We start from the raw sequence: 13911 nt of genomic DNA on the forward strand, positions 1-13911 counted from the left end.
AACTTTTGGTGGGATAGATGGATGGACAAATAGATGGATGGAGGGGTAAAAGGAAGGACCGGAATTCTTGAGTGTCATTTTTAGTATATCAGTATATTGGGAACTTCAATTGCAGAGATTCCAAGAAAGTTGGTATCGGGCCCAAGTCCCTCTGCCAGGAGCTGGACCGCCTGGGATGCTGGGTATTCGATAGAGAAGCCATGAGAAGTTGTGGGTATATAACAGTGTCTTTATTGTAGCCCAAGTGGCCATTGCTATGACAGGAGCTATTAGACAAAGCAGTTCTTCAAAATAAAGTCCCATACAGTAGCCGTACACCAGCTAGGTAACAATACATCTTTCCTACAAAGTAGCTGTAGCCTCCAACATAGGAGCTACACAGGAGCCATTCTTAGAGCTACAGCCTCACTAAGCAGCTGCCTCCAAGCCCGCAGCAGCAGACTGCTGGTCAGTAACATACTTTAATACTAACTTAGACAAACGCGGCTCCTTTCCTAATAGTGACCTCACTATTTTGGGTTATAGAAGGGCATGCATGCACAGTGTACACAGATTACTGTGTCCTTGCTTCTTGCACCTGCATGTAGTATCTTAACCTTGAACACTTTTATAAAGATCCCCACACTCAGAGTAGCCTTGAACATTCAGCATACTCTGAACAGGGCCTCCACACTCCCATTTGCCTTGATCATCCAGCATACTCTGACAGGATCCCCACGATAGGATTTTATGTATTTAAATTAGAAAGGTATTCTGAAAATTGAATTGTAAATTACTGTTAGAATGCTTACAAGTGTGAAATGCTGGACTTCTCATAAGGCATTTCCCTGTATACCAATAGGAGACACAACAAGTAATATGGATACTTTGTGCCATGACCAATCTAAAGCAAGGTTTCCAAGTATAAATCAACAATTGTGATTAGTTCATGTTTACTAGTACTTGACAGTAAATTTTGACAGAATGTATCAGACAGGCATCATTTCACCGGAAGATTAATCTAGGACTTAGTATGTAGGTCAAGACTATCATTTTAGTTGGGGATTAAAAATAGGCAACAGATAATTTTACTGGCAAAATGTTAAAAGTTAAATGCCTATGGATCTGGAAAACAAGATTATGGCACTAATTCTGCCACTAATTCACTGTACAAAATTGGACAGGTTATTGCATACTGATTAATAAAATAAGAAAATTAAAATATAATTTCAAAGGCCTAGCCCAGGTGTAATCCATATTGTGCTGGTAGTAAACAATGGGATCTCCTGGGGAGTGGTAAAGAGCCCTTATTTGTATCATTTTTTAATTTATATGGAATAAATACTCCCATTGTATTTCAAGATGATGTCACTGAATGTAGAGTTGGGAAGAGATGCACATAATTCTTGCAAGCTGGTTGGAGATAATATTCTATGGTAACATAATGCTATATTAGGTACCTACTAGAGGCCTGGTGCATGAATTCGTGCATGGATGGGGTCCCTTGGGGTGGCCTGCAGAGATCGGGCCCCAGGTCGCACCCACAGCCTCACAGCCCTGCAGCCCCACCTGGCACCCGACCTTGGCCTGGCGCTGCCCTCTCACGTGCTCCACCATCCCACCTGTTGGGTGATTGATTGGAGCCGGGCCCCCTACCCAGCTCCCTCAGTGCCTGGTAGCCAGGCAGTGGCCCCGCATCCCACCACCACCACTGTTCGCCATCTGCAGGGTGATTGGCAGGGCAATCGGGCCCTTGCTCGCACCTGCCTTGGCCTGGCACCGCCCGCTCACCTGCTCCACCATCCGGCTGTGGTCCGGCTCTCGTCGGGGCCCATCAGAACCAGTAACACCACCACTGCTGCCCACTGCCAGCACTGTGTCGTCAACACCCGCCATGGTCACGCTGCCCCTTGGTCATAGTGCACGTCATAGCAAATGGTTGAACAACCGATCAGATGACCTTCTGAGGGGACAATTTATATATTAAGCTTTTATTATATAGGATTCCCCAATCTGAATATTTGCTCTATGTTCCATTTTTGCTCTTCTTCATAAATATTTAGGTTCCTAGAATTAAAATGTCTGAGTCCTATCCCCCCACCAAATTGTATGTTCTCATATGTAATTTTTTGAAATTTAAGTTCTTTATTATTTAACACTAGAGGCACGGTGCACAAAATTGTGCGCACTCATGGGGTCTCTCAGCCCGGCCTATGCCCTCTTGCAGTCTGGGACCCCTTGGAGGATGTACACCTGCTGGCTTAGGCCCGCTTCCTGGGGGATTGGGCCCAAGCTGGCAGTCAGACATCCCACTGGCAGCCCGGCAGCCCTTGGAGGATGTCCACTTGCCAGAGGGGAGCAGGCCTAAGCTGCAGTTGGACATCCTTAGCGTTGCTGAGGAGGCAGGAAAGGCTCCCACCACCACCACTGTGCTGGCAGCCATCAGCCTGGCTGTAGCTGAGCAGAGCTCCCCCTGTGGAAGCACATGACCACCAGGAGACAGCTCCTGCATTGAGCACCTGCCGCCTGGTGGTCAGTGTGTGTCATAGGGACCAGTCTTTCCCAGTCATTCTGCTGTTAGGGTCAATTTGCATATTACCCTTTTATTATATTGGATAGAGGCCTGGTGCACTGGTGGGGGCTGGCTTATTTGCCCTGAAGTGTGTCCCATATCAGGGTGGGGTTTCTGCTGAGGTGCCTGGTTAGCCTTGGTGAGGGGCTGATGGGTGTTTGCAGGCTGGTCACACCCCTTCAGGGTGGGGGTCCCCACTGGGGTGCCTGGCCAGTCTGGGTGAGGGGCTGAGGGCCGTTTTCAGGTTGGCAAAGCCACCTGGCATTGGAAGCTCCCAGCCTTTCCTTTTTTTCTTTTTCTTTTTTAATTTTGGGATTTATTTACCTTCTATAATTGAAACTTTGTAGCCTTGAGTGGAGCTCAGAGCCAGCCGTGGCAGGCAGGAAGCTTGGCTTCCTCCACCGCCATGGGCAACCCAAGCCTCCTGCATGCTCCAGCTCCGTGGCCATGGCTGGATGAAAGCAGGTATCTGGGGTTTATTTATCTTCTATAATTGAAAATTTGTTGCCTTGAGTGGAGCTCAGAGCCGGCCGTGGCAGGCAGGAAGCTTGGCTTCCTCCATCACTGGGGCAACCAAGCCTCCTGCTTGCTTCAGCTCCGTGGCTGCCGGCCGCCATCTTGGTTGGGTTAATTTGCAAATGGTCGCTCTGATAGGCTGGTGGGCGTGTCTTAAGGCATAGCAAAGGTACAGTCAATTTGCATCTTTGTCTTTTATTAGTGTAGATACTACATAAGTCTCCTTTTTATGTCATAAGTTAAAATGAAAAGGTATTTTTTTATTTTATTATATATTTTTCTGTTCAGTCTAACAAAAATGGAAATAACTTTATGAAGCTTTTAGCTTCTAGCTTGAAACTTGTCTGTTAAATTATTATTTTTTTTGGCGGGGCGGGGCCGGGCGGCTCGTCGCCGATCGCACTATGTGACGCCGCCCGAGGCAGGCCGGGCCTGGAAGATGGCGGCGAGCACCGCGAGCGGCTTGGCCCGGCAGTAGCGGTGGCACGGACTCGCCACGGGGCCGCCGCCCCCGGAGTGGCAGCAGCGGCGGCGGGACTCGAGGATGGTAAAATGACGCAGGGGTAGAAGAAGAAACGGGCTGCGAACCGCAGTATCATGCTGGCCAAGAAGACCATCATTAAGGACGGAGGCACGCCTCAAGGAATAGGCTCTCCCAGTGTGTACCACCCGGTCATCGTCATCTTTTTGGAGTTTTTTGCTTGGGGATTACTGACGGCACCCACGTTGGTGGTGTTACATGAAACCTTCCCTAAACATACGTTTCTGATGAATGGCCTGATTCAAGGAGTCAAGGGTCTGCTGTCCTTCCTCAGTGCCCCGCTCATTGGTGCTCTTTCTGACGTCTGGGGCCGGAAGTCCTTCTTGCTGCTGACAGTGTTTTTCACCTGCGCCCCAATCCCTTCAATGAAGATCAGCCCGTGGTGGTACTTTGCCGTCATCTCTGTGTCTGGGGTGTTTGCAGTGACGTTCTCCGTGGTGTTCGCATACGTGGCGGACATAACCCAAGAGCATGAAAGAAGCATGGCCTATGGACAGGTCTCCGCCACGTTCGCCGCGAGCTTGGTGATCAGCCCTGCCATCGGCGCATACCTGGGCCGGGTGTATGGGGACAGCCTGGTGGTGGTCCTGGCGACGGCGATCGCGCTGCTGGACATCTGCTTCATCCTGGTGGCTGTGCCCGAGTCTCTGCCTGAGAAGATGCGGTCCGCGTCCTGGGGGGCACCCATCTCCTGGGAGCAGGCCGACCCCTTCGCGTCCCTGAAGAAGGTGGGCCAGGACGCCATCGTGCTGCTCATCTGCATCACCGTGTTCCTCTCCTACCTCCCGGAGGCGGGCCAGTACTCCAGCTTCTTCCTGTACCTCAGGCAGATAATGAAGTTTTCACCAGAAAGTGTGGCGGCCTTTATCGCGGTCCTCGGCATCCTCTCCATCATTGCACAGACCATAGTCTTGAGTTTACTCATGAGATCCATTAGAAATAAGAACACCATTTTGTTGGGCCTGGGATTTCAGATCTTACAGCTGGCGTGGTATGGCTTCGGTTCAGAACCTTGGCTGATGTGGGCCGCAGGGGCCGTGGCCGCCATGTCCAGTATCACCTTTCCTGCCGTCAGCGCACTCGAGTCCCGAACTGCTGATGCCGACCAACAAGGTGTTGTTCAAGGGATGATAACAGGAATTCGGGGGCTGTGCAACGGTCTGGGACCGGCTCTCTATGGGTTCATTTTCTACATATTCCACGTGGAACTGAAAGAGCTGCCAATGACAGGAACGGACTTGGGGACAAACACCAGCCCACAGCACCACTTTGAACAGAACTCCATCATCCCCGGCCCGCCATTCCTCTTTGGAGCCTGTTCGGTGCTGCTGGCTCTGCTGGTGGCCTTGTTTATCCCGGAACACACCAACCTAAGCCTGCGGTCCAGCAATTGGAGGAAGCACTGTGGTGGCCACAGCCACCCTCATAGCGCACAGGCGCCAGGAGAAGCCAAAGAACCCTTACTCCAGGACATGAACGTGTGAGCGTGCTGCCGCGGCCAGGGAGCCTTCTCCAGCTGCACCAGGCTGACTGCGCCTGAGTGCTGATGTACATACATTCCACGTCACCTCCACACTCTAAGGGTGTCTTAAGGAACGGATCTGCATGGACTCCGGGGAACTAAAGAAAGAACTGGACAGTTTTCCAAAGATGTTACAATTTCTTTTGAAAAGAAACCTTTTGTTTAACCGCACCACTTCCTTGCCACCAAGCTGTTTATTATATATGTCCTTTCATTAAAGCTCTATCTGTGACTTCTTAAAAAAAAAAAAATTATTATTTTTTTTAATGATGTGAGAGGTGTTGTTTTATTAATTCTTTTTTCTCTGACCTTGAAATATAATAGACTACTTTAAAGGTCTCAATGGTATAAGTCATTAGGAAGATAAAAATATGTGATTAAAGTAAAAAATGATAATACTTAAATTAAGTAATGATGTCAATAATCCTACTTAATGAAAATGGGTTATATGATAAATTTTAATTATTATTATAATCAGGGTTTATCAACTAAAAATTGTTTAAATTATTTAAAGTGAATGAATTTTTAAAAGTTTACTAGAGAAAATACAGCTGTAATTCAAAATTATTAAATTACTTCACTACAAAAAAATAAAATTTTAAAAATAAAAATTTTAGTAGCATTTACCAAAAAAGGTATAGTCTATAATGAATATTCAAACACTGGAAAAAAACAGCAACATAACACATATTGTCACTACATGTAGTGTACACATAACTTAGTACCTGTATTTCCTAGCAAAGTAAACAGTGATTTGCCAATTAAGGCCATTTTTCTTCCAAAACTTGTTATTTCTCTGAATACCGCTCATTGGATTTGTATAAATTATATTTTCCATACAAAATTGTTAATATTTTATGGAAGCATAATTCATTTTAGCAGCTAGACAGGGACACATACACATGCTTACCACATGGTCAACACCTACAAGTTAGCTCTGGATCAATTCTTTCCTATGCATTCCTCTTCTAGTTCTTGGAAATGTCAATCTTGACTTTTTATCTTATGTGTTAGTAAATTTCTTGGATCCAGTAATGTCTCTAAGTTAGTTGTTAAGTTTTAATCTCACAGAAGAGTTATAATACTTTCTTGCATTTTACCAATTTCTTAACTGATATTTTTGGTGATTTAAGAGTCAGAAAAGCATAAATTTTCTAAGTAATGCTGGGAAGAAGTTCCCACATGTGCACACTACCTGAGTTATACCTGCTTTCTCCATTTGTGCTTAGAGAAAAGCCTTGTAAAGTCAGTCCTATAATGTGACATATGCATTCCTAAAAAATCACTGTTCTGTGCAAAATCACACAAGAAAACACCACAGGGCTTTGTGGGAAAATAGGGCTAGTGATATAACACATAAAAACTTCATCAGTAACACATAAAAGAAAGATAAGAGGCAAATAAAAACGGTAGCACAGTTTCATAAATAATTAAAGAATAGACTTATGTAAATACCACAATAAATATAACACTTTATTTCAAAAAAAAAATCTGAGTCAAAGGTAAATGTAAACATTTCTGAAGTTGTTGATTAATACTGCTAAAATATGTCCAGAAAAATCATACTAATTTATGTACCCACAAACAGTGAGAAATGAATGTCTCACAAAACAATGGCCAACAAAGGGCATTATTAAAAAAACAAACAAACAAAAAAATAACCAGATTTTTAATCTGGCAGTTTAGTTTCTGAATTTACATTTTTAACTAGATAAGCATGTAAATATACTAATTAACAATTTATATTTCTTTCTTTGAAAAATGTTTATTCATGATCTTTGTCATTTGTCCATTTATTCTTAATGGGTTTCTCTAATTAATATTTATGTCTATAATCCTTTGTTAAGCTATTGCAAATATATAATTATAAAGTTAATGTCCAGAAATATTACATCTTTAAAAATTAAATCTGTGGATGTTTTTCCCATTTCTTCTCCAACTTTTCTGGCTTGTTTTACATTTAATAATTTAAACCACCTTAATTTACTTTGAATATAGTATGAAGAAAGGATCTATGATTTTCCTCCCCTGCCACCCAAATTTAGTTAATTTCCTCCTATCTCTTTTTCAAAAAAATCTCTCTCCTTCTAACCTATTTTATACTGTGACTTGCATCAAATGTGAAATTGTATATGTAAGCATCTCTTTTTGCCCATGTATCCTTATCTATTGATCTGTTTATTCTTATCCTATCTAATAATAGAGAAACATGGTAATTAACCATAACTTTGCCACCCTTCCCATTGGCTAATCAGCAAGATATGCAAATTAACTGCAAACCAAGATGGCAGCCGGCAGCCAGGCAGCTGAAGCAAACAGGAGGCTTGTTTGCTCCAGTGATGGAGGAAGCCAACATTCCCCGCCTGCCGCTGCCGGCCTCTAAGCTGCAGTCTAAGAAACAACGTTGCAATTATAGAAGCTAAACAATCCCCATGCTTTCAGGCAGCCGGCCAAGCTGGAGTTGCAACAGTGTTTCAATTATAGAAGGTAAATAAATCCCAGAGACCTGCTTTCAGCAGCCGAGGTCTCAGAGCTGGAGCCGAGCCTCAGAGCTAAAGCCAGCTCTCAGCTCCAGTGACAGCCATAGAAGGTAAATAAATCCCAGAATAAAAAAAAATAAAAATAAAAAAAGGAGAGGTTGGGAGCTTCAGTCACCTGCCAGCCTGAAAACGGCCCTCAGCCCCTCACCCAGACTGGCCAGGCACCCCAGTGGGGATCCCCACTCTGAAGGGGGTGTGACCCACTGCAAACAGTCATCATCCCCTCATCCAGGCTGGCCAGGCACCCAAGCAGGACCCCCACCCTGATTCAGGACACCCTTCAGGGCAAACCAGCCAGCACCCACCCATGCACCAGGCCTCTATTCTATATAGTAACAGGGTAATATGCAAACTGACCCTAACAGCAGAAAGACTGGGAATGACTGGTCACTATGACACACACTGACACCAGTGGGCAGATGCTCAATACAGGAGCTGCCCCCTGGTGGTCAGGGCACTCTCACATGGGAGGAGCTCTGTTCAGCCACAAGCCAGGCTGATGGCTGCCAGTACAGCGGTGGTGGTGGGAGCCTCTCCTGCCTCCTCAATAGCGCTAAGGATGTCCGACTGCAGCTTAGACCTGCTCCCTGCTGGCAAGTGGACATCCCCCTAGGGCTGCCAGGCTGCCAGAGGGATGTCTGATAGCCAGCTTAGGCCCAATCTCCTGGGGAGCGGGCCTAAGCCAGCAGGTGGTCATCCCCTGAGGGGTCCCAGACAGCGAGAGGGCACAGGCTGGGCTGAGGGATCCCCTCCCCCACGAGTGCACAAATTTTTGTGCACCGGGTCTCTAGTGTAAGTATATTCCTATGATAATATATACCCCATTGCAATCAATTTCAGTATCTAACAAGGTCAGTCCCTAGTAACTCCTTTACTTTTCTAAGTTTTCTTAACATTTTTATGTTAATTATTTTTAGAAGGGTTTTAGCATGTTTCTTAAAAATCCAACAGGGTTTTTATGTCTATTTTATTAAACATATATTATTAATATCTCTATAGTATAAAACTATTTGTCTTTTATTTATATTCCCTGATAAATACTATGGTTTTCTTTATGTTTTTTATTGAAATTATTAGTCTACATGTAATGCTTTTATGCTATTACTAGAGGCTCAGTACACGAATTTGTGCACCAGTGGGATCCCTTGGCCTGCCTGTGGGATCAGGCTGAAACAGGCTCTCTGACATCCCCTGGGAGGTCCCGGATTGTGAGAGGGTGCAGGCCAGGCCAAGGGACCCCACTGGTGCACGATCAGGGCCAGGGAATGACATGGGAGGTTGGCCAGCTGAGGAAGGATTGTGGGAGGGCTCCAGGGCATGTCTGGCCTGTCTCACTCAGTCCCGATCAGCCAGACCCCAGCAGCAAGCTAACCTACTGGTCAGAGCATCTGTCCCCTGGTGGTCAGTGCACATCATAGTGAGTGGTTGAGCGGCCTTAGCATATCATTAGCATATTACACATTGATTGGTTAAACTGCCAACCAGACGACCAGACACTTAGCATATTAGGCTTCTAGTATATAGGACTAGAGGCCTGGTGCACAAAAATTCATGCACTGGAGGGGTCTCTCAGCCAGGCCTACACCCTCTCACTGTCTGGGAGCCCTCAGGGGATGTCCTACTGATGGCTTAGGCCCAGGGGGAGTGGTCCTAAGCTGCAGTCTGGCCTCCCTCTGCAGAAGGCTACTGGACCAATCAGGAGAAGGCACTGCCCCCATTACCCCGCTGCTGCTGGAACTGCCAGTTGCTGTGGCTGTTGGTCCTCGGCCCTCGGCCCTCGGCCCTCACTTCTTAATGCTGCCCCCTCCTCCAACTGGAGCCAGCCTAGCTGTGGGAGGGGCTGTGGGAGGTTGAAGCAACGCATTCACACCCTGTCAAGACTCTGCAGAAGCTCCGGGACTGAAGTGCTGTGGCATCTCCCGCCACCACCTCTGCAGAAGGAGTGGCTGTAGCACAGGTGGAATTGGACCAGGACCCATGGTGCCACGGCCTCTCCCACCACCACCTCTGTGGAAGGAGAGGCCACAGCATGAGTGGGACCAGACCAGGGCCCACTTCACAGCTGACTCTCCCAATGCTGCCTCTGTGGAAGGAGGAACCATGGCACGAGTGGGATAGACCTGGGCCCGTGGCACAGCTGCCTCTCCCACTGCCACCTCTGCAAAAGGGGCCATACCACTGGACCAGCCTGTGCTACCACCTCTCCCACACTGCCGGCCCTCGACCCATGCAGCCACTGTGGCTTTGTCCGGAAAGACGTCCAGAAGATGTCCAGTCTAATTAGCATATTACCCTTTTATTAGTATAGATAAGCAGAATCTGTTTTCGATCTATTTTCTGGTACATATGTTACAGCTATACATTTTGTAATGTGTCAATGATAAGTACAAAAGTCATTGATTTTTATATATTTACGAGAGGCCTGATGCACGAAATTCTTGCAAGAGTAGGCCTTCCTTCCCCTGGCTGCCAGCACCACTTTTCCTCGGCACCCGGGACCTACGATTTCCTCCAGCTGCTGGCAGGCATCGGGATCCCGGCTTCTTGCAGCCCCGACTTCATCCAGAAGGTCATCCAGAAGGACATCTGGAAGAATGTCTGGTCTCATTAGCATATTATGCTTTTATTATTATAGATCACAAACTTATTCACAAAAATTTTTAGATAATCTTGGAGAGTTATATTTATACTTTATGTAAATAATGACTTGTTTATTTTTAGTTTTACATCTTACTGTACTGGCCATGAATTTCAAAACAATAATAATGTTAATGGTGAGCATTATTTTTTTCTTTCTTTGGTTTATATTTATTTAGAGAAAGTGGTCAATTATATGCAACTAGAGGCCTGATGCATGAAATTCATGAATGGGGGACATCCCCTCGGCCCACCCTACACCCTCTCCAATCTGGAACCCCTCAGGAGATGTCTGACTGCCGGTTTAGGCCTGATCCCAGGGATAGGGCCTAAACTGGCAGTCGGCAATTCCTCTCACAATCTGGGACCACTAGCTTCTAAACACTCACCTGCCTGCCTGCCTGATTGCCCCTAACTTCCCCCCCTGCCAGCCTGACCACCCCTAACTGCCTCTGCCTGCAGGCCTGGTTGCCCCCAACTCCCCCCCACCCCACTGGCCTGGTCGCCCCTTACTGCCCCCCCTGCCGACCTAGTCCCCCCATGCAGCCTGCTGTTCAGTTGTTTGGTCGTCCCTCACTAAGCCCCTGATGGCCTTGTTGCCCCATACAACCTGCTGTTTGGTTGTTACTGTTACTGTGATGGTGTCCTGAACAATTTGCATATTCCTCTATTATTACTATAGATAGGGAAATTTGTCTATATATGCATCTTTATATATTTTGTTAACTCTTTGTTTGAAATACATATTCTTTGAGTTACGAAGCATACTTATATTTCTAATATTTTAAGAACATTTTTGTGTTATATTTTTAATTGTTTGCTTTTGATTAATTAATGAGTATTACATTTTACCAGATAGATTTTTGAAATTTATTGATATGACACATATGGGTTTTTATTTGACCAATTAGTTTTTGCAATCATAGGCTTTTCTATTTAACAAGGTAGAGATTTTTCTTGTTTAGGAAGAACTGACACTTTAATACTGCTAAATTTGATTTGCTATTATTTATTTAGAAAATGTGTATTGATATGTATAATTTTGCCCATTCTATGCTAGAAATTTTCAGATTTTTGTGTAAAAATCTAAGATTTCAAAAGTACATAGGGTGGTTTTGGAATTTTTTGGTAGAGCCACTACAGATAACATGGCAATGTTCTTTTACTATAAAATTCAAAAGAATGCATCTATAAAAACTAGATGAGTCTTTTATATTGAAGTAAGTCTTTGATTGTGCATGTCTGTTTTATTTTTCTAATTGATATCTGTAAAGTAAGTTTCAGTCATGTAAATTTTTGTATCTCTAAATGATAATTAATCACTATTTCTAATTCAATTAGTATAAAATTATGAATAGTATTTTATAATATTTTTTCTAAATTTCAATCTATGGAATAAATAATGGATTCAAATTTTCACCACTTTGCAACTGCTAATGAACTGACAGATTTAGGCACTTATCATTTTCAGTTTGGATGGCTCTATTTTTCCTTGCTTAAATTTACCAGGAATTTGTGTTTTATTATTATTCTTTTAATAGTTCTGTTTATCTATGTCTTATTCAATAATTTCTATTTTTATCTTTAATTACTTATCCCCATTTACTTTAATGATTTTTATGGTAAACTAGAGGCCCGGTGCATGAAATTCGTGCACTCGGGGGGGAGGGGTCCCTTAGTCCAGCCTGTCCCCTATCACAGTCCGGGAGTCTTCAGGGGATGTCCTACTGAAAGCCTAGGCTGCAGTCTGGCCTCCCTCTGAGGGAGGCAACCAGGATTATCAGAGGAAGGTGCCACCCCCATCACCCTGCTGCTGCTGCCACTGCTGACTGCCACAGCCAGCAAGATGTTTTCATCAACATAGACTCCAGTCCCTTCACCATGAAAAAATAACAACTTTCTTTAGGAATTTTCAAGATGTCTCTTTCATAGGATATGACATTTCTTTCTTTCTTTTTTATCCTCACCTGAGGATATTTTTCCATTGATTTTTAGAGAGTGTGAAAAGAGAGGGAAAGACAGAGAGAAAAATCAATGCTAGAGGCACACTTTGATTGGTTGCCTCCTGCATGAGCCCTGACCTGGGCTGCAGCTAGGGAGGATCCTGCAACCTAGGTGCATGTCCTTGATCAGAATCGAGCCCGGACCCTGCAGTCCGCAGGCCAAGGCTCTATCTACTGAGCCAAACCAGGTAGGGCAGGATATGACATTTCTTAGCCCCTCCAGCAGTGGACCTTCATTTTTTTCCTCCAGGAGTGAGGTAGAAAAACCCTAGATCACCTTCTTGGATTCTTATTACCCAAGTTACCAAGAACACTGCAAGTGGTGTACTGGGAGCTTAGACAGTGAGCGGTCAGAAAAGTTGTTTCCTCTGCAGCTCATGCACAGAGGTGGGACTGCTAGCGCACAGTGGCACGGGAATGCCCCCTGTCTCTGCTCTGAGCCTGCTCAAGCCACCGCGGCAGCACAGGCACACCCCCCAGTCTCACATCACATGCAGTCCCCTCCCGCTCACCTACGCACACAGCCTGCTCCTGAGTTGTCATGATGTTACGGTGTCTCGGACAATTTGCATATTACCTCTTTATTTATATATAGATAAGGTTAGTGTTTACTGTATATAACATGTTAACAAAAAAATGAGATACCTTAAACAAAAAAGTTTATTTCTCAGAAAAGTATAAAAGAAAATCCATATGTAGGAGACATTTGGTTTCTTATAGAGAGGGTCCCCAAAATTTTCAGAGTACCTGATTCCTTCCATCTAACAGCTCTTTCAACTTTCTATTTGTAACCCATGAAAGTTCCTATATATGAATATCCTGTTGATGCTATTACTGCACAGATAGAATGTTTCTAAGAGGGTTTTAAAATATATTAGTTTATATGTTCCTGGTGGTATAAATCCTAAGGTTGAAAAGATCTTACTGTAAAGGGCCCGAATAGATATTTTTCCAAAGAAGGTATACAGATGGCTAATAAATATATGAAAAGATGCTCAACATCTCTTCTAATCTTCAAGAAAATGCAAATCTACACCACAATGATATGTCACCTCATACTTGTTAGGGTGGCTATTATTAAAAGGCAAGAGATGAAGGTGGAGGTGGGTGGGTGGGAAGAAATCAACCAAAGAACTTGCATGCATATATGCATAACCCATGGACATAGGCACTAGGGTAGTGAAGGCCTGGGGTAAAGGTTGGGGTAAGGTAGAAAGGGTTAATGGGGGAAAAAGGGGGACATATGTAATACTTTAAACAATAAAGATTTTTAAAAAGACAAGAAAGGAGAGAAAAAGAAGGTGATTGGCAAGAAGATAGGAAGGGAGAGTGTGTGAGAGAGTGAGGGAGTGATAGAGGAGTGTGTGGATGTGTTGGTGTTTGTGTGTATGAGCTAGGGACAGTTAGATCCTGCAGGTCCTCCAGGGGGCTGCCAAACTGGGCAGTCTTAGATGGTGAAACCCCGCTGCCACTGCGGACACTTGTGGGGAAGCCAGTGCGGGCACAGAGACCACACCATCTTGAAAAACAGAACTGCTTGAGACTAAGATACTAGCCTCACCACCACCCAATTGGATCTCAGACACAAACTGGGACCCTAC

The 13911-nt window shown here is 44.7% G+C and overlaps 1 protein-coding gene across 1 annotated transcript; it reads left to right on the forward strand.

The window, feature by feature from the left end:
• The first annotated feature begins 3494 nt into the window (after positions 1-3494).
• Positions 3495-5367, forward strand: LOC132230513 (hippocampus abundant transcript 1 protein-like). The gene has a single exon (XM_059688098.1). The coding sequence runs from the start codon at positions 3665-3667 to the stop codon at positions 5090-5092; it is 1428 nt and encodes a 475-aa protein (XP_059544081.1). The 5' UTR covers positions 3495-3664; the 3' UTR covers positions 5093-5367.
• The last annotated feature ends 8544 nt before the right edge of the window (positions 5368-13911 follow it).

This window comes from Myotis daubentonii, chromosome 3 (genome assembly GCF_963259705.1).
Source record: "Myotis daubentonii chromosome 3, mMyoDau2.1, whole genome shotgun sequence".
NCBI lineage: Eukaryota > Metazoa > Chordata > Mammalia > Chiroptera > Vespertilionidae > Myotis > Myotis daubentonii.

What these genes read in the sequence shown, in the direction of transcription:
- LOC132230513 (XM_059688098.1), top strand. Translation starts at nt 3,665, where the DNA reads ATGCTGGCCAAGAAGACCATCATTAAGGACGGAGGCACGCCTCAAGGA.